This window comes from Daktulosphaira vitifoliae, unplaced genomic scaffold (genome assembly GCF_025091365.1).
Source record: "Daktulosphaira vitifoliae isolate Bord-2020 unplaced genomic scaffold, ASM2509136v1 Scaffold_3, whole genome shotgun sequence".
In the NCBI taxonomy this organism is placed as follows: Eukaryota; Metazoa; Arthropoda; class Insecta; order Hemiptera; family Phylloxeridae; genus Daktulosphaira; species Daktulosphaira vitifoliae.
In genome coordinates this window covers 44,866,373-44,886,613 of record NW_026099574.1, presented here as the reverse complement: position 1 = coordinate 44,886,613, position 20,241 = coordinate 44,866,373, and the positions used below count along the sequence as shown (strand labels likewise).

General features: G+C 24.9%; 4 protein-coding genes across 15 annotated transcripts in view; 2 read left to right on the top strand and 2 right to left on the bottom strand.

Moving 5' to 3' along the window:
- LOC126901485 (potassium voltage-gated channel protein Shab) overlaps positions 1-3,575 on the top strand; it is a 33,651-nt gene extending 30,076 nt beyond the window's left edge. Inside the window, exon 10 of one of the 2 annotated variants that reach the window (XM_050677953.1) lies at positions 857-3,575. In XM_050677953.1, the coding sequence (XP_050533910.1) occupies positions 857-1,278 (422 nt within the window). In that variant the 3' untranslated portion in view covers positions 1,279-3,575. The remainder of the gene's footprint in view (positions 1-856) is intronic. The other variant, XM_050677954.1, reaches the window with a different exon arrangement.
- Positions 3,576-5,939: 2,364 nt separating this feature from the next.
- On the bottom strand, positions 5,940-9,367 carry LOC126901487 (protein phosphatase 1 regulatory inhibitor subunit 16B). Of its 2 annotated transcripts, XM_050677957.1 has the most exons (8): positions 9,122-9,367; positions 8,830-9,060; positions 8,695-8,765; positions 8,312-8,457; positions 7,737-7,971; positions 7,539-7,664; positions 6,501-6,788; positions 5,940-6,419 (listed from the first exon to the last, which is right to left on the bottom strand). In XM_050677957.1, the coding sequence occupies exons 2-8, from the start codon at positions 9,050-9,052 to the stop codon at positions 6,000-6,002; spliced, it is 1,509 nt and encodes a 502-aa protein (XP_050533914.1). In that variant the 5' UTR covers positions 9,053-9,060; positions 9,122-9,367; the 3' UTR covers positions 5,940-5,999. The 2 variants fall into 2 exon arrangements, with proteins under 2 accessions (XP_050533914.1, XP_050533913.1); XM_050677956.1 differs by having other exon boundaries at positions 8,830-9,366.
- Positions 9,368-11,172: 1,805 nt separating this feature from the next.
- Positions 11,173-16,120, top strand: LOC126901495 (peptide methionine sulfoxide reductase). Of its 7 annotated transcripts, none has more exons than XM_050677973.1 (6): positions 11,175-11,386; positions 11,957-12,031; positions 13,253-13,419; positions 13,485-13,599; positions 15,426-15,559; positions 15,635-16,120. In XM_050677973.1, exons 3-6 carry the CDS (start codon positions 13,256-13,258, stop codon positions 15,870-15,872), a joined length of 651 nt encoding a protein of 216 aa, XP_050533930.1. In that variant the 5' UTR covers positions 11,175-11,386; positions 11,957-12,031; positions 13,253-13,255; the 3' UTR covers positions 15,873-16,120. The 7 variants fall into 7 exon arrangements, with proteins under 7 accessions (XP_050533926.1, XP_050533925.1, XP_050533930.1 ...); XM_050677971.1 differs by having other exon boundaries at positions 11,175-11,701; XM_050677970.1 differs by having other exon boundaries at positions 11,175-11,707.
- A 922-nt stretch (positions 16,121-17,042) lies between these two features.
- LOC126901493 (sepiapterin reductase-like) lies at positions 17,043-20,217 on the bottom strand. Of its 4 annotated transcripts, XM_050677964.1 has the most exons (6): positions 19,895-20,210; positions 19,764-19,823; positions 19,203-19,637; positions 18,955-19,121; positions 17,711-17,937; positions 17,043-17,405 (listed from the first exon to the last, which is right to left on the bottom strand). In XM_050677964.1, exons 3-6 carry the CDS (start codon positions 19,395-19,397, stop codon positions 17,218-17,220), a joined length of 777 nt encoding a protein of 258 aa, XP_050533921.1. In that variant the 5' UTR covers positions 19,398-19,637; positions 19,764-19,823; positions 19,895-20,210; the 3' UTR covers positions 17,043-17,217. The 4 variants fall into 4 exon arrangements, with proteins under 4 accessions (XP_050533921.1, XP_050533922.1, XP_050533920.1 ...); XM_050677965.1 differs by lacking the exon at positions 19,764-19,823 and having other exon boundaries at positions 20,055-20,217; XM_050677963.1 differs by having other exon boundaries at positions 19,764-20,210.
- Positions 20,218-20,241: the final 24 nt, after the last annotated feature.

The window sequence follows — 20,241 nt, the reverse complement described above, 5'->3', positions numbered from 1 at the left end:
TCGATTTTATAATTTACATTTTTTACTTTAAAGTGCTATAACTTTTTAAAAAATGTATGGATCAATACAATTTTTTCATGAGAAGTAGTATTTATATACATCTTTCATTGCATATACTTTTTTTTTAAATCAGACTATTTCCCTATATATGGGGGGGCTTCAAATATAAAAAATGCATATAGAAAGTAAAACTTTTTCAACTTAACTTTTGAAAGTGTTCCGGAAGGTCTGACACTTTTATATATATCTTAAATTGAAGCTAATGTAATATACTTTAATTTGAAAAAAAAAAATTTGACCTCTGGACTTTTCTTCACGGCGAAAATGGCTACCGAATGCTATTTTCGTGTGAAAATTCTCGATTTTATTATTCATATTATATTTAAATTTATAATGCTATAACTTATTGAAAAGTTTATGGATCCACACAATTTTTTTATGAAAAATAATATTTTTTAATAAACTCTTTTTCATTCGACATACTTTATCTTAATCGAGATATTAAGGAACCAGCAGTTCATCAAGTAGCTTTTGGAATAAAACACCAATTTTTTTAAAATTAAACACTATCTAAAGATTTGCATCGAAGCGTTTATTTTTGATAGTGATTTTAATCACTGTCAGATATCATTATACTTGATCCAACTATACCACGTCACAACTGTGCCGCGACCCCCCTGTGCTGGGTTTTTTTTTATTGTTAGTAATATTATTTTTATTATTTATTTATTAATTGTGACATCTAACTATATCTTTATTTATTGTATTATATTTGTTATAAATTAAATTTTGTATCCTATATAGACTATGTCTATGGGGAAATTTATATAAATAAATAAATTTAATCTTTTTTTAGGAAAAAGTGGTAAATCATCACCATCCGTGTCGGCTGAATCAATTAGCCATTCACCAGAAAAGCACCAAAGATCTAAGTCTATTCTAAAACGGCACCAAAACTCAATGAACCATCCACAATCACAGCTAGACTCGGTGCAATCATCCGTTGGGATAAAAAACAACCCTACCAGTCATAGAATAGGTATAAGACGTATGACACATGTCGACCCAGAAACTGAAAAACTAATACCAGACAATTTGTCTGATTGTTCTCCGGGTAAGAGTCCTATGCAACAGCGCTCCAACAGTGTCATTGACACAACTGCCGTCGAAGTCGCATTACTTCAAGATCTTCTCCAAGATCAATCGTCTGGTCCCATATATATCTGTCCACCACCTCCGCCAATGAACGATGCCAACGATGACAAAAGATATTCGTAGCCGGCCGTCTGTAAGATTGTTTGCGATAAACTTACAGTGAATTTTTCTTTGAAATAATTGTTTGTAATCGTTTTAAACAGTCGGTCAGACAATAAGCTCTGAAGCCTTTTTTACTAGTATTATTACTATTATCATTATTATTGTTATTATATTTATAATACTACTATAAGATAAATGGACAGCCCGATAATTTTGTCCGAACAAACGACTGTACTCACACGCACACATACATAATGTATGAAAGCACAGGGCTTCTAGACGACATTTAATTATATTAAGTAACAAGTATAATTTAAGGAATAATTTTTTTTTAACGCGATTCTCATTTTTTCATAAGAGAACATTTTACAATATAAATCATGAGAAATGCTCATTTTATCATCATTAGTTTACGTAAAAAATCAATTATTAGACTTTATGAGGGGATTAATTGCCATAGATTAGATATAAGGAATGCTTCACTTTTGGCTTTTAATCATTCTAATGTTATCACTGTGTCATCACAATCATTTTAATCAAAATTTCTGACTATCTATTTCTTAATAATTTTTTCTTATGTTTCTATTTTGATTTGTATATATATATTTTTAACTGTTTGTTTGAGTTAATAGAAACAGATGAAATTAAATAATACAAATACTGATTAACTATATCGTTTCATAGTAGGGCAATATCATCAATGATGAACACTACTTAGTTTTTAAATAAAAAAATCTCTAATCTGATTGTAACAATTTGTTGTTAGTAGTTTTTATAACAAAAAAATATTTATATCAATTCCTACTGTCATATAACAATTTTGATATAATATTATAAACTGATCATTCACTGGAAAATTCCAATTTTTAATATAAAATAATAAATTTAAATTTATTTGTTTATTAATTATAAATAATTGTATAATAATATTATAGAGAATTTTCCAGACGAGATACATTTATTAGCTTTAAAATTATGACATCAAAATATAAATTGATAAAGAACTTTAAAAGATGAAAAACACTTAACTGTTCATTCACTGGTGAAGTAACTCTAAGAAAAATTATCAAATTTTAGTAGACGATTTGCCCTCTCAACATATTAATATAATTCATCGATCACATATACTGATGAAGGGGGACACCCTAGTCTGAATATATGAGAAGTGAAACAACTAGTAGTTAGCTCAATAAAAATATATGTAGAAAGAAAATTGTCAATTACGGTCTATATATATCGTATAAAAATACTTTTATTATAATAAAATTTTATTTTCCTGTTTGTAAGAAAAATAGAAACATTTAATGCATTTAAAAAAATAATATTGTAGTTTTTTTTATTCTAAAAGTAGTTGGAATTAATCTAAATTCTATAATCAGTATTTGTTTTTTACCTCTGTTTCTATTATACAGTCTATATATACCAATTCTATTGGTCTATATTAATTTCGACAATTGCATTTACAATTAATGATTTTTTATAAAACTAACATGATTTTTTATCTCTTGAAAAATTATTAATAATGTTACCAGTGTTAGTTATGATATTTTTTTTACATTAAATTAAAGACTGTGAAGCAAATGATGAATTCATAAAACATTGACAGGAAATTTGAACATGCATTTTGCACTAGCATTTTATAATTAATCAATTTATAATAATTGTAATATATACGTATTTCACACCTACTTTGGCACAAACTATACCTACTGCTACGCAAGTTTTTTTTTAACGCGGTCTGCATTTGTAATATCGAGTATTATTGTAGTGAATCAAAAAATTGTGTTTATGAAATTAACTTAGAAGTTAGAATGAAAGCAATATAGTATTAAAAAATGTCTGTATTTCAAATGATTATCCAATCATTTTAATCCGTGTGGCGGTTATTTACCGATCTACAATCCGCCAAATATTACACAAGCCTGTTTGTTTTCCGACAATTTTGTTAAGATTTAAATTGTGGTTATATTAAATAATAGTAGACGTCCGTTGTGATACGAATCATTTACTATTTTTTTGTTTAATTCGCCTGTGATTTATCTTTTGTTAAGTTTATATACATGTGTATATTATTATGTGCAACAATAAAAAAAATGTTATTAAGAGCATTAAGAAAATACTTGTGACTTTATTTTTTTTGTACATTTTAAAATAATAATTATAATTCGGAAAACGTACGCATGGGCGAACAACGTAAGGTAAAAATTATCATTAACATAGTTTACATAACTAATTTACACTAATACATAGAAAAATTTGCAGTCCTCACAAATAAATTGAATGTATTGAAGGGACAAAGAAGAAATATAGCAATGTGGTAGAGAAGTTTCCCGGCAAGTCTATTATCCAAACTTATGAAATAGAGTATGGATCTATAGCTATCATAAAAATATCTCCAAGCTATCCCTATACAAATATATCTATAATAAATTCAGTATTAAAACAGTTACATTTTTTGACTAAATATGAATAAAATGTAAACTACCAATCATAATTTTACAGTTACACTAATCTTTTTCTTATTCCTCGCTTTTATCCCAACTACTTGTAGTCGGCCATCCTAATCCTAAACTTACACTTGACACGATCTCCCTCATCATCTACGCTTACTACAGCCGTCCTCATATCACATTTAATAACATCCCTTCATCTCTTTTTTGGTCTTTCTCTTACACTTCTTCCTTCAACATTCATTTCTATAACTGTTCTTACAGCTTCCGATTCCTTTTTCCTCATAACATGATCAGACCATCCAAATCTATTTTCTCTCATCTTATCCACGATTGACGCTACTCCTATACTCCCTCTTATTTGCTCGTTTCTTATTCTATTTTTTCTAGTCACTCCATTCATCCATCTAAGCATTCTCATCTCTGCTCTACTTTTTTATCAACCGTCCAACACTCTGAACCAGACATCATAGCTGGTCGTACTACAGTCTTATAAAATTTACCTTTCAGTCTCATCGGAATTCTTTTATCTATAATAAATTTTAAACAGTTACATTTTTTGATTAAATGTGAATAAAATGTAAACTATAATTATAATTTTACAGTTGCACTAATAGTTTTACAAATTATCAAAAAATCCTATAAAAAGTTATAGTAAGGATTTAGGTATTACATACTTCATAAATTGTAAATTCTATAGAAATCATTTATTCAAGTTTAAATAATTGTAAATCATTGTTTGTTTGCTGGCAATCAATGTTGGGAATATTGATTGATATCTGACAATAAGTAAAATCATTATTGTTAAACACTTCGGTGCGTATTTAAAATAAACTTAAAAAATTTACCATATTTATCAAAAATTACATGATTTTTAACTTAAAAGATTGATTACTCATCAATAATAAATTATGAAAACTTCTTCCTTTTTTCAATCGTATAGTATATAAAAACACCTCAAATTTGATTTAGTTTTTAGTAATGTAAATGTTCCGTTGATTTGCAAAACACGTCAAAATTAGTCACTTTTATCAAAAAATAAATGATTTTTGACTTTAATTTCCAAAAATATTTATTCATTTTTATAAACCATTGTAAATATTATGTTTATTAAGTCCTAAGGGTACATTCAATAAGTTAAAATTAAATAATGATTAGTTTTTTTTTTTACTATTAAATAGAGAAGAATGGTTGCCACTAGTCGTTAGCCAATTTTTAATTATAAAAAAATAGGGTAGTATTAATAATAAACCACATTTAAGTTCAAAAAAAATAATAACATTTTCTATAAAACTATAATAAGTAGTATTTATTATTAGTTAATTTTTATTTATCTTTTATTATTAATAGTGAAAATTAAATATGCTTTAGTAATGTATATTGTGATGGAAAATTTTCTTTTTATTGTTTACAATAAATAGAAATTATTTTGCCTGAATGAATTAGTGAAAACATTAAAAATATGATTAATAAATGAATAATAGGAATTTATCAGCATTTTATCTAGATAAAAAACCAATTATTTTATCTTTCGCCTAAATAATTTTACCCCTAAATATTTTTATCTCTTTTACTCTACTTTTTATTTGAATGTCTACTTTTTAATCAAGATGGATTTTTGGTTATTTATTCACAATGCTTCTGGCAATACATCTTTAAATATCATTTTATATTTCAGTGGTACATCTTAAATTATTATTATAAAATAAGATAGACATAGAGAGTTTGAAAATTAATTCTGTATAAATTAATATATTTTTTTAATCATTATTGGAAATTCAATTTTTGTCATTTAAGATCTTATTATACAAATTTATAGCCTTTAATAATTTCTTAACTACCATTGCATGCTTTCAAAATAATTATCAATTACAACTATCAATACAAAAATAGAACTTTAATACAAAATTATTAACTCAGAATGAAAAAAAAATCATAAAAATATTTTTTTTATACATAAGGATTAACTGTATAAGTGTAACATTTTTTTAATAAAAAAGGTAATACTGAAAAAATATATAAAAAAAATTTGATTTGTGCCAACACAATAATATAAAAAAAATAATAAGAAAAATTTATCACAGTTCTGTAAATGACTACAATTAAATCTAATGGGTCTAAAAAATATTACAAAAATATATTTAATGGACGGAAATAGTTTCAGTGATGTATAAGTACATAAAAAAGGAAATAGTTAAAATTATAATATAAGTATAAAATGATTTTAAAACACAAAGTGTTTAAAAAGTGCATAATAAATAAATATTATTTGCATAATAATATTTTGTTAAATTAGCAAATAATGCAACATTTTCTTCTAACTTTTATTGGATCTCCTACAATAATATCTTCTGTATCACCTGCAAATCGGTTAAAAGCAGGTTCCGAATCTATTATTAAATCAGAATTATTATAAATAGAAACTGATGAAGCACGAGTTTGTGCTCTCTGCTTCTTTAACTCAGCTAATGTTCCGGCATTAATTGTGACAGAAACATGTATATTAATATTTCCATCACTCTCTGTAGTGTAACATGTTTCAGTAGCTGGAGTTACTTCTACTTTTTCCAATTGAGATTTTTCATCTATTAAAAAATTTTCTCCTTCAGGCTCACATCGTTCAGTGGTTGGAATTGTTGATACTGGAACATATGAATCAATTGAAGAATCACCTTCAAAATCACTAGATGTTCGTGAAAATTTTTTTGCAAACTGAAATACAAAATTTTATTTTAAATAGATAATAAGAAAAAATATATAAACTATTTTAATAAGTTAAAAGTATTTCATTACATTTTGAGCTTCTATTCTTAGTCTAGCTTCTTCTACAGCATCTTTTTTAGATGTTAAAGTCTTTTCTCTAATAGAAGTTCTTCTAACAGTTTGGGCTCTTGTTTTATTAGACTGTGTGCGTCTTATTTTCCATTTTTGCACATCTTTTTTAGATTCTTGTTCATTGCGTAACTGTAATATGCGTTCACGTAAATCTGGATCTTCACAAATATCAACTGGTGTTTCTTCATTTTTAGTTTTTGCATTCAAATCAGCTCCATTTTGTACTAACATTTCCAAAACTTCTATCTAATTATTGAAAAGTATTTATTTTTTTTTGACATAACTAATTGTATATGAAAAGAAAATTTGATTAGCAATATAAAAAAAGATATCAAAAAACTGTTCGGGGAATTGTAGAAGATATTTGAGGTATATCATTAAGATAAAAATGTCATATATAAATATTTGAAAGTATGCATGCTATTTAGTTTTTTTTGTTTTCACATTTTGACTGTCTTTTTATAAAAAATGCTTCTAATGTAAATGCATTTAGTAATAAGACATCATGCATCTATAAAAAAAATTATATTAATTCGGTAATTTTTAAAAAAGTTATGGTAGTTTTAAGTAAAAAAAATTGAAAAAATGTCGATAATTAGCAATTTTTAAATTTGTAATATTTTTGTAGATTTTCCCTATATACTGGGATGGAGGGAAATTTTTTCAATTTTTGAGAGTAATGTCTTCGATTAGATACGATTTGTGATCTTTTGACGTATCGTTGAAAGAAATTAGTTCAGTGAGAGCTAAGAAAAAGTGGTAACAGACACAAAAAAAAAAAACATATAGTAAAACCAATACCTTCTCAGCTTCGCATTGAAGCTAAAATTATTAATTTTTTATTATTATTTTAACAAGATTATAGGATTTCTATGTTTATAATACATTTTGGATTAAAACATAAATTCAAGTATAGCATCAAGATTTAAACAGTAAACATTTTTAAACTTATGAAAGTGATATTTCCAAGAAATTAAAAAAAGATATGAAACTTACATGACCCCAACAAGCAGCTGCATGTACTGGTTGCCAGTCATCAGAATCTTTAACATCTATTGCAACATGGTGGTCCAATAAATACTCAACTACCTTTAAATAACCATTAGCAGCAGCAATATGTAGCTAAAAATACATTTATTAAAATATTATTTATATGGTATTGAGTTTTTGATAAAATTGTATTTCATAATTTACTGGTGTAGCTTCTTGGAGATCATATGATTCAAGCAAATAACTTTGATTATCTTTAACTGCTAATTGTAATTCTCTAAGCATTCTATTTTCAGTTGTGGCCCTAGTATCATCAATTAATTCTTGAGTTACACCTCTTCTAGCCATTTCACTTTCTATTAAATCTAACGCAGATTCATCTTCACATATATCATAAGGCATATTTCCATCAGCATTAACAGCCAATAAATTAGCTCCACTAAAATAGCATTTTTAATATTTATTGAAATTTATTATTTACATCAAAATTAAATATAATTCATTAAGTCAGTATAACTTCATAATTAAAAAATATAAAGATTATTCAAAAGGTATAGAAACAGATCAATGATTACAAATAATGAGAAAAATAGATACCTTTTTTCTTACTAACTAAACATTCTCTCTCTCTCTCTCTCTATATATATATATATATGTATAAAATCAGCTTACAATTTTTATGGAATCTAAAGGATACTATTGACAATTTTAGGAACTTGGTCAAATAAGTCCCTTTTGTACCAATATTTCGATAAATATATCTACTTGGGATAACTTACTTGTCAATAAGATATTTAATAAGGTGTAAATGAGCACAAGTTGCAGCCGCATGTAATGGAGTCCATTTTTCACTATCTTCAGCATTAACATTAGCACCAAATTCTACTAAGAGTTTCATCATATGTTCATTATCATCTATACAGCACTTTATGAAAATATTTTATTAGTTAATAAGAGACATAATACAAATTTACTTTGCATAAAAATAACTAGAAGAATGATAATGAGCATACAATATACCTGATAAATTAAAATTATACCATTATAAATATACTTAAGTACAACTTTTTCTTTACAAAAAAAAATCAAAAATTTTAGGTTCAAAATTATTTTTCTAGTTATATTTATCACATAATGAAATATATTAATTTATTTGTTTTACTTGATGCAAAGCTGTTAGTCCATCTTCATTTGTAGCATCCGGGCTTACTCCTTTTTCTAATAGTTTTTTAACTAAAAAAACAATTAAGTATTATGGATTAAGTTTTTATAAAAAAATATATAAATGTTAGTACACCTTCATCAATATCATTTCGAGAAGCTGCCTCTAAAAGCATAACATTATCACTAAAAAATATATGTTTATTATTTCGTAAAGGAGATGATTTTATTTTTTCTCGGTCTTTTTGAGCCCATAATCTTAATTGCTGTATTCGGCGTCGTCTCGCTAAAGCCAATCTATCAGCAGTAGGCATGCGTTCTAAATGGGTCATTTCCAAAACAAGGTCTGCATGATCCATTTTGACTTCTTTAAAATATGTATTTGGAATTTTCAAATATAAAATGATTTTCATCTAACAGATGGCTACCTTTGTAACGTGTATGACACCATTCCTTTCTATTAATCTAATTAGCATAGTTAATACTTTCATTTGTATTCAATAACATAACTATACGTAAAAATTTAATAATACTAATTAAAAAAAAAACATACTAAATTCTAACAAACGTTAAAAAATATAAATAAATAAAGACTAATAGTAAATTAATAACATAAATTAAAAGTTAAAATAAAATACTGTTGTTTTTGTTATCACTCACAGTAAATACAGTAAGTCATAATGACGTTTCGTTATCATAATGAGTATAGAAATAATGTATAGGTATTTTACTCTGTAAAAGTTGAATTCTCGTAGTTTTTCAAGCAGATAGTAGCAGAAGTGTTTTAAAGGAGAGGACAATAAATGGACGTTTTTAGATAAAAAATATTTCTATTTTAATATTACAAAATTATTGTATAAAATATCTACTCAAACAATTGATGTACTTCTCCAACCAATTCCTTTACAAATAATAATAAATTTTATATTAGCCTCACACTTTTTAGGATCAATTTAATACACTATTGCATTTAATGGATTCCATACTAAATATTTAATAAATGACGAAACAATAATAAATTATAGATTATGCGATAGAATAACAAAATGTATTACGTGAGTGAATAAGTATCTATTAGGTTACTAAAATATATATTTTCTATTATATAAGTTTTCTTATTAAGCAAAAAAAAAAAATGCATATCTTTAGTTTACTATTGAGCAATTTTTCCATCATTGATATATTTTTTTGTCATAATATAAATCATGAGATTTATTTTAAGAGAATTTTGGTGAAAATACAAAACTAAGAAAATCACTATATATATTATGGAGGGGACGAATATTTTGAAACTTTATCCTAGACGAAGATAATAACAAGATAATATTTCTTATAAATTCAATTTTAAAACCCATCACATGGGGGTCGCGGCACAGTGGTGACGTGGCCTAGTTGGATTAAGTATAGATGATATCCGACAGTGATTAAAATCACTATCATAAAAAACCCTTCGATTCAAATCTTTAGATAGTATTTAATTTTAAACAATTGGTGGATTATTCCAAAAGTTGCATGATCTGCTATTTCCCTTTTTATATCCTGATTAAGATAAAGTATGTCGAATGAAAAAGAGATATAAATACTACTTCTCATGAAAAAATTGTATTGATCCATACATTTTTTAAAAAGTTATAGCATTATAAAGCTAAAAATGTAAAAAATAAAATCGAGAATTTTCACACAAAAATAGCATTTGGTAGCCATTTTCACCGTGAAGACAAAATAAAGTCCGAAAATTTTTTTCCCCATTATAAAGTACATTACATTAGCTTTAATTTAAAATACATATAAAAGTGTCAAACTTTCCGGAACACTTTCAAAAGTTAAGTTGAAAAAGTAAATTTTTTGTGAAAAAGTTGTCATTTTAAATCCCCTCCTGTGGGCTGGTAAAGGGTCAGATTTATAAAAAAAAATGTACCAGATGATAGGTAAAGACATCAAGCATCTATAAATAGTTGTATTGATTTGTTCATTTTTTGAAAAAGTTATAGCAGTTTTAAGTAAAAAAAATTGAAAAAAATTCGAAATTTACCTATTTGAAAAATTGTAATTTTTTTGGAAGTTTCCTCCATTTATGGCAAACGAAGAAAATTTTTTCAAATTTTGAGGGTAATGTCTTCGACTAGATACAATTTGTAATCTTTTGACGAATGGTTAAAGAAATCGGTTCAGTGAGAGCTGAGAAAAAGTGGTAACAGACACAAAAAAAAGAATTATGAATTTATTTGCAATAGGATAGCTATTTTTTTTTTTTTTTTATTTTAAATAGCCTTTATTATGAAGATAGCTATTAAATATTGAAATTAACATTTGAGATTTTTATTTTGAGCTCTTAAAGAGTTTTTGTAAAATATTCTTATAAGTTATCGTATATGTGCCCCGATACTCATTAGCTCATTGTCCGCCAGAGTGCTCTCTTTTAAATCCAGTGATCTATAACTATAGAAAGGATCTATCCGTTCTTTATTATCTATGTGTCCCGTTCTTTTATCTGAGTTGATGATTGATAAGTGTATGGTGTATTATAGAGAAACATAAATATTGGTAGTAGTCACTCTAATAGTTGACTTTTAACATCAGCCATCATTATTATTCCTACTACATTTGTCAATGTTTCAGTTATAAGATATTTTTTCTTCGTAATCATCGTAAATTGCGACCTCATTTCAGTAGTCCTTCATCTCCGTTCTTTGGTAGGGTTTCGAATTATTTTGATAATACTCTGGTAAATGTTTAGTAGACATAGATATTTATTGGTCATTACTAATTTACATCATCTCTACAATTTTTAGTTTCATTATTTATTTATTATTTTTTGTGTTTAGTTTATCGAAGTAATTTATTTCTTTGAACATTCATTATAGAGTGTAATTTTATCATTTTTTAAGTTAAAAAATTTTTTAATCTTATATCTAATTTTAATTCTTGATTCTGTATAAATTTCTATACATTTACATAAAGAATTTATGTTAAGAACTATTAAAAAAATATTCAATTTGAGCAAAGAAGTAAGAGTAAGTTCTTTAAAAACAGTCTTTTAACATTAATATAAAAGCTCTAGATTATTTAGAAAAATATTAATTTATTTTTAATTATTTATTTTTACTTGATTTTTATTTTCAAATTATAGTGTTATATCACATAAAATTGCATTATACAAACAATTTAAATGATTTTTAATTAAAAATATCTTTACTTAAATCGACATTATTATTTATTTAACCTTGTTCTAAATTCTTTTCCACTTTTGGGTACTAATATAGGTCAATGCTGCTATCAAATAAATCAACCATCCTTGAACTTTTGTAACAATTATAGAATCTGAACTAGGCAATTAGGTAATTCTTATATTACATTTTTCATACTTAATTTATAATTCATACAGTTTTTTTAGGGTTTACCAAACAATAGTTCATAAATAACAATTTTTTTTTAGAACAATTTTATTCATTTTTTAAAATAGTATACCAATTAATTTTTAAGGTGTTTTAGTGCAAAAACATGCAATCCAAGTTACATTTATAACTATTGTAGTTATGCATGTATTTTAATTAAATTAAAATGGTAAAAGACAAAATAAATAATAACAATTAATAAACCAAATGAATAATAATATTTTATTCTAAATACCTGTGATAATTTTATAAAAATATAACTGATAAAAAATCAACACAATAAATATTTTTGTTAAACTATATAACCATATAACAGAAATACATATATTATGTATGTAATTCTATGTTGTACAAATAATTTGGTTATTTTCCAAAAAATTATATTATAATTTTCAAGTTGTCTTTTGATTTACAATAACTCATACATTCTCTATATAGTTTATATAATTTTTTATCAGTCATATTTTAGTTGTGATATATTATTTATTAAAAACAAATGCTTCTTTGGACTAGCAAAGTTGTATGGTGCTCAATCTCTAACAAGAAATTTAAAATTATAATCAGATACACCTTGATAGAACCAATTGGTAATATATGGAACAGAGATTTGGGAACTTTGTAAAACCAATAATAGTAGACTTGTATTTTTTGAAAGGAAAATTCTGCAGATATTTTTTGGATCTGTGAAAGATAGTGTAATCAATGACTGGAAGATAAAGAAAAATGAAGAGTTTTAGTCAGTCTTAATACCTATAACCAATCATGTATTGAATCAATCAGAAATAAGAGGCACAATAGGCATGCTTAGAGAATCCAAAATCCATTGTTTGACTTAGTTCTAGAGAAGAACCCAACAGAAAAAAAAAATCAAAAATAAGTGTGAAAGATGTAGTTAAGAATAATATAAAAGAACTAGGAGAAAGAACAGATTAAAAAATGCTAGCATTTAATCAGAATGGAATGCTGGATGTATGACAAGTGGCCCTAAAAACTCTCAATACCCCCTCCTAAAAGAAAATTAACTAATTGTTGCATACTTTATGTAATTTTACAATAATTTGTTTTAATTTAAATAGTTTTAATATACATGTTTTAATTTAATTATTATATATATATATATATATATTAATTTAAATTGATAAAATATATTAATAACTTGTTTAGATTATGTCATCCTTACACGATATTGATATACCATCTGATAAAGCAACATTTGCTATGGGTTGTTTTTGGGCTCCAGACAGTCTTTTTGGATCTACTCTTGGTGTCATTTCTACAAGAGTTGGTTATGCTGGTGGTACTATTGGATTTACACCAACTTACAGAAACATGTAAGTGTTATTACCAACTTTGATCAGTATAATATTAACTTACTCATTTGTTTATTCCAATTTAGTGGTGACTACACAGAAGCTATTCACATAGTCTATGATCCAAAAACTATATCTTATAAAACTTTATTGAAAATGTTTTGGGACCATCATGATCCAACTGCAAAATTTACAAAACAAGTATAAATTTTTATAATTGTTATAATATCTGTTATCTTGTTCTTTTACTTCTTTTTCTTTGCCTTATTCTTAACTACTTGGGACGGCCACCCTCATCCTTAACTTCCTCTTGACACGATCTCCCATATCATCTACATTCAAATCAGCAATTCTCATATCACATATCTTCAATAACATCCCTCCATCTCTTTTTTGGTCGTCCCTACCTCTTCTTCCTTCGAAATTCATTTCTATAACTATTCTTACATCTTCCGATTCTTCTCTCCTCATAACATGATCAAATCATCTAAATCTATTTTCTCTCATCTTATCCACGATTGATGCTACACCTATACTTCCTCTTATATGTTCGTTCCTTATTCTATCTTCTGGGTCACTCCACTCATCCATCTAATCTTGTGTGTTTAGTTTTTTTAGTTATTAATGAGGTTGACATAATGCCCATGTACTCAGACCTATTGGTCTATTATGAACAATTCCTGTGTCTTAGATCCTCGTCAATACCATCTCTCTTTTACACAACTGATTCTAAATACTTAAAACTTTCCACCTCTCCTATCACGTCCTGGCCTATTGTCACTGATCTCCTAATTTCACCTACCTTGTGTTCTTCATCTGTTATCTCTCAAATTTTAAGTTTAGTTAAGGTTTTAAAAAGTTTTCATAATACTTTAGAAATTTACAGTTACTATTCTTATAAATTCAATATAAGTCAACTAACTTTTGAAATATGGTAAAAATTTTCTAAAAAACACAATCATTTTGATTCCTAACTTTGGTTTAAAGTATTGTGATATAATATTAAAAGAAGTACAGTATTTACAAAATTCTATTATTAAATTAATGTTTACCACTGAATAATAGTTCACATTTTTTTTATATTAAAAATATAATTTTTCTGAGTTTTTAGAATTACTTAGTCCCCACTCTATGTTTATACAGTGTATATTAAGGATAAGATACTCATTTTCTCAGAACTATTTAATATTATCAATATTTGTATAGAAATGTATTGTTTAATTAAAATATGATAACAAAATTTCAAAAAATTTTGTTCTTACAATTTTTGTATCTGACCAACCATTTGAATTATAAATAGGTCATCATTTATAATTAGTATTTATTTGTGATAATATGAGTGATAGATATTATAATGACAATTGTCAATAAAAATGTATTTATAAGCAATGAAGAAATGAGGACTACTGTAAGCTAAACAACAATTTATGAACAGAAAATTGCTCATAAATTGTTAAATTTAAACGAGCAATAATAACAATAATTAAATTAAAAGTATTATGAGAAAAACAATTTTTTTCATATAATACTTGTTTATTTAATATAAACCTAAAAATAGGGGATCTCAATAATGAAAATTAAAATAATGTTTTTTAACCCCAAAGGTCAAAAAAAAATATTAATTTAACTACATAGTACGTAATAATACTATTATAGTGTTTGAATTAAACAATTATTTCTTTATGAAAATTTAAAATATTAAATAGGCACCAAGAAAAAGAGTATTTTATTCTTTATAGATCACCTTTTATATCATATTGTATATTCAATAAGTATATTTAAATATGACAAAAATATATAGCTGTATCAACATAATTTTAGTTTCATTTAAAATCCAAAATCAGTGTTGCAAGTAGAATAATTTAAAAAATTGGGTTAAGGATCTAATTTTTAGAAGCTATGGATGATATTATTTTTTTTGTAAATCATTGAGATTATTTGTCACTTAGGCATTAGTCTGTTTCTGACATCATTTTTTATTTTTGTACTTTCTAAGTGATTGAAATTAATCAAATATTATTTTTTAGTATTCATCATACATTTTCTATCATAGTGATGAACAGAAATTAGAAGCTGAGATGACAGTAAATGAAAAAAAAAAAAAAGGCTTAAATATACTTACTGAAGTGCAACCTGCTGAACAATTTTTTAATGCAGAAGAGTAAGAAATTTTATATTTATTAAGGATTTATAGCAATTATTATTCATAAAATTATATTTTTTTATTTACTTGTAGCTACCATCAAAAATATAGATTACAGCAACACAAAAGTTTATGCAGAGATTTGGGTCTTCTGACTGGAGCTGATTTTATAAATTCTCATGTTGCTGCTAGATTAAATGGTTATGTCGTTGGTCAAGGAGGAATTAAACAATTTGACCAAGAAGCAAAGCAATTAGGTTTAGATGAAATTTCTATTAAATATATTAGACAGCTAGTGATAAAATATGAAGGTCAAGGGTTAACTTGTTAAAAATATTGTAATTAAAATTATCTTTAAAATTATTTTGTTGAATATTAATAAATTATTTCTATTATAAAAATGTCTAATATATGTGATATAAAGTTTTAAAATTAGTATTATTCCCCCCTCACAAAAAAATAATTATTATATTTTTTAGATTCTAATAATGTATGTATTTTTTTTTACTTAACTAAATGTGTACCTATTTGTAAAATTTCGGTTGTTAAATAACTTTAAAATATATTAATAATGTATTATTGTTGTGTATTAGGTAATTGCTACTAACTATATAATTCTTAAATTATAGGTATATTGAATAATATTAAGCTTATGTGGCTACTTTTTCCCACCTATTACATTAAAAAATAGGCTTATTAATTAAAATTTTTAAAAGGTTTAATTTTTTACACATTCTTGTGTAATAAGTTCAATTTCTATCAAGCATCTTCAATTCTACTGGTATTTATATTAATTATATTTTACTTTACAAACTATAAAACAATATTCATCGATATAATAGCTAATAATTGACATTTTTTTGGCGTAGTACTGCGTAATTCTCAGTAAATTTATTAACTGTGTAATAATTTTTAACACCAATTTTCTCTTGTGATTAAAAAATGAAGTATATGAAACATCTTGTATCATAAAACTTAATAAAAAAAAGTTATTTTTGTAAAACAGAACTTAAGAAAATTCATTAAAAGTATTTTGATAGTCACTTTAATCACTGTCAAATTTGAATCTATGGTAATTTCAACTATTTAGTCTCCCATAGTACTGTTTTTATTTATTTCAAGACTACAAACAATTATTTAAAAAAAGAATTTGTGTAACAATTAATAAATCAATAAAAATAAAATAGCAGGGTTTAAACTCCATAGATTACAATTTCTGCTACATCAATGAACAAAACTATTATAAATAAATTTCATATTTTCTTTTTGATATATTTGAAAATGATGTGGCATATTTAGTAATGGAGCAGTGCTAAATATTATAAATATCCTCATTTATTAGCAAAATCTGATAATTTTCATGTGATTAATTATAAAATGTTCAACCAATTTTCAATATATCAACAATAAAACAACACTACTGAATATTTTTCAATTAATTTGATAAAAAATATTTATATTCTTTTCTTATTCTATAAATATAATATAGTCTAATACCAAATGCATAAATAATGTATTATTATTAAATTTACAATACAAAAATTTAAAATAAAAATGAATAATTAGCATTATGATAAATTTTGATAATTATATAATATTCATAAATTAAAATCTATATATAATACTTAAGTGGATTAAACAAAGTTAAGATAAAGATGATTATTATTATTTATAAACTATACATCATAATAATCAATACGACTTCCTGTTTGATAGTTCCTCATGGCTAATACATTGACTAACTTTTTGCAAGTATCTTCAACTTTTACCCAATCTCTCTCGCGTATTATTTTATATTCTTCACGAAGTTTTTGATCCTTACAATTGGCAGATATTTGCATAGTCATATCAGTCAAAATTGGTCCTTGAAAAAATAAAATTGAAAATTATTTTAATTGATATATTCATGTTTTTAATTAAATAATAAATAACATAGTCACTGCTATGCAAGAAGTGACTAAATGAAAATTTTATCATTATTATTTTATATTTTGAAACTATAATTTAAAACTACACCAAAAGGAAGAAAAACATATTAAATTTCTAAAAAATTTAACTAATGAGCATTGTTAATTTAAAGTATTTTATCATTTGTAAGTATTTTAAAAATTATAAAAGATCATTGATCACTTCTTTCAATATTGCAGCTATAAAATAATATTAAATTACCAGGTGAATAACTTAGAATATTGAGAGTTGGATTTTCTTTAGCTAAAACTCGAAAATACATTTCTCTACTAGCCTTGCCAACACAGTAATAACCAACTGATTGTTTAGCCTCAATACCAAACAATGACGTTATATTAACGATACATTTTTCAGTTTTTTTAGTATTAAATTTTGCTAAAAATACACTTGTCAAACATGCAACTGAGTACAGATTCAATGACATGTATCTAAAAATATATAATATAACAATATATTAAATTATTAACTATTTTCTATGCAAGAGTATACTTAAGGCTATATGAACAGTGTTGTCCCGAAAGGGGGATATCACATTTTCCTGCTTTGGGAAAATTGAATTGTTTTAGTAGGTAACTTTTTAATATAAGAGGATGATATTAAAAAATAATTATTAAAAAAATTAAATATTTGGACACTAAACTATATTTATACACAATTTTGAATTAATATACAAATTTTAGTCTAAATTTTGTTTAAAAGATTGTTTCATATATTTATAATGGTATAATGATCATTATTTTATAAATTCATTATTTCTCATAAATATATATATTTATAATCTTTAATAGAAAATTTTTAGAGTTATAAAATGTAATTTTGTTGTTTTTTATGCTATTAGATTCTGATATAATTCCAATATTTGGCAAAATGATCTATTAAGTATATTTATCATTTAGTTAACAATTCATAGTATAATACAATATTTACCTAAAAACTAAAAAAGTATATAATCTACTTTGTATGTATTTCTTGACATTCAAAACAAAATCGCTTAATTTAACATGTTGTTAAATTTAATTTTTTTATACTTATTCCATTAAAAACTTAAAAATAATAAAATTAAATAAAAAATTTTTAAAAATTATTATAATTATAATCAAAGTATTTAGTTCGAAAACATCTTTTAAGATTATAGATAATTAGTACAAACTAGAGGCGTAGTTATAAATTATTTATGGGATGATTTTGATATCACAGAAATCTTCATACCATTATTTTCATTATAATTTGATAAGATGTAAATAATTTTGTAATGAGAGCTTTTAAACACATACCCCTTACCTACACTTCTGGTTCAAACATTCTTAGTAAGATATCTGACTTTTAGTAAACTGTAAATCAGCTATATTTATCCCTTTATATGGTTTCATAATGTAAAGTTATTAGTTATAACAATTTAAGTAATAGATTAGTACAATAAAAATTTAACAAAAAATTAATTATACCTATTCCATTCGTCTGGATCATTCATATCAGCTGCTAGATGATCAAGATTACCAACTGATCCAGCATTATGAATTAGCAAATAAAGTTCATATTTTAATTGATCAATAGGCTCAAGAATTTTTTCAAACATTAAAGCATTAGAATTATATAAATCAACACTATAATACTGTAATATTATAAAATAAAATGGTTAAAAACTAATAGCTTATATTTAATTATTAAAAATATATGTATAAAAAAAAATTACCTCAACAAATATATCTTTATTTTCTTTATTAACCATATATTTAGTATTTTCTAGACCAACCGTACTTCTGGCAATTAACACCATAGCAGAATCAGGAATTAACAGACGGCTTATTTCGACAGCTAATTCTTGTCCAATACCTTTACTTGCACCTGTGAGTATTACACAAGTTCGTCTGCTCCAAAATTCATTCATCTTGGGTATCAGGTTCAATTAACCTTTGTGTTTCAATAGATGATAATGGTTGTTCTGGATTTATCCAAGAAGACAAACCTGAGGGTTGTAAGTCTGAATGATCTTGTTCAAATATAATGTGATTAGAATCAACTAAATTTTCAAGGCAAGTTCTCCGAGCGTCACACAACTGATCAATTATCTGTCTGCCCTTTGACTGATCAGACTTTGACCAATTTTTTAACTTATCTAGTTTACGTTCTAATAAACAATATTCATGTTAATAAAAATAAGATACCATATAAGTTTATATACAAAACACATATAAGTGTTTCTTTATTACATAACATATACATGCAATAAAATCTCATATAGCTCAGGTCTTACCCAAACACTGTAAATATTCTTCAGTATCAGGTAAAGGTTGAAAAGATTTAGTTTGTTGCTCTATAGGAATAAAATTATTTTCAAAGTGAACGTTTACCGATTTATTTTCTGGACTTATTACATGTACTGACCAAGGATCTGACGTTTGTATGTTAAAGGAATTTTCATGTGATTTAATATCCATTTCCAATTAAATGGGAAAAAAAAACTAGCAAATTGTAGCAGTACTATTGGCTACAATTTGTAAATTACTTAATTTTAGTAATACTTAAAAATAAGTAAATTGCATACCATTTTCAGGTTAATATTAACTATTCGTACATTTTTATTCACTTTGTAACACTATCACGAAGTATTATTTAGTTGTTATCATAATTTACAACGAAATAAGAATAAACGAATTGAATAAAAAATCTTTGTGTAATTATTAATTTATACTTCAATTTTTTTTTAATCAATATAAAATCTAAAATTAAAT

Coding starts and splice junctions, on each gene's coding strand:
- LOC126901487 (XM_050677956.1), bottom strand. CDS start 9,106: ATGAAAATCATTTTATATTTGAAAATTCCAAATACATATTTTAAAGAA. Junction 6,789..7,538: donor CAGCTGCTTGTTGGGGTCAT/GTAAGTTTCATA, acceptor TTCAATAATTAG/ATAGAAGTTTTGGAAATGTT. Junction 6,420..6,500: donor TAAGAATAGAAGCTCAAAAT/GTAATGAAATAC, acceptor TTTGTATTTCAG/TTTGCAAAAAAATTTTCACG.
- LOC126901493 (XM_050677965.1), bottom strand. CDS start 19,397: ATGAATGAATTTTGGAGCAGACGAACTTGTGTAATACTCACAGGTGCA. Junction 19,122..19,202: donor ATAAAGATATATTTGTTGAG/GTAATTTTTTTT, acceptor ATAATATTACAG/TATTATAGTGTTGATTTATA. Junction 17,406..17,710: donor TATTCTAAGTTATTCACCTG/GTAATTTAATAT, acceptor TATTTTTTCAAG/GACCAATTTTGACTGATATG.
- LOC126901495 (XM_050677968.1), top strand. CDS start 11,660: ATGTTAAGAACTATTAAAAAAATATTCAATTTGAGCAAAGAAGTAAGA. Junction 11,708..13,252: donor ATTTGAGCAAAGAAGTAAGA/GTAAGTTCTTTA, acceptor TAACTTGTTTAG/ATTATGTCATCCTTACACGA. Junction 13,600..15,425: donor CTGCAAAATTTACAAAACAA/GTATAAATTTTT, acceptor ATTATTTTTTAG/TATTCATCATACATTTTCTA.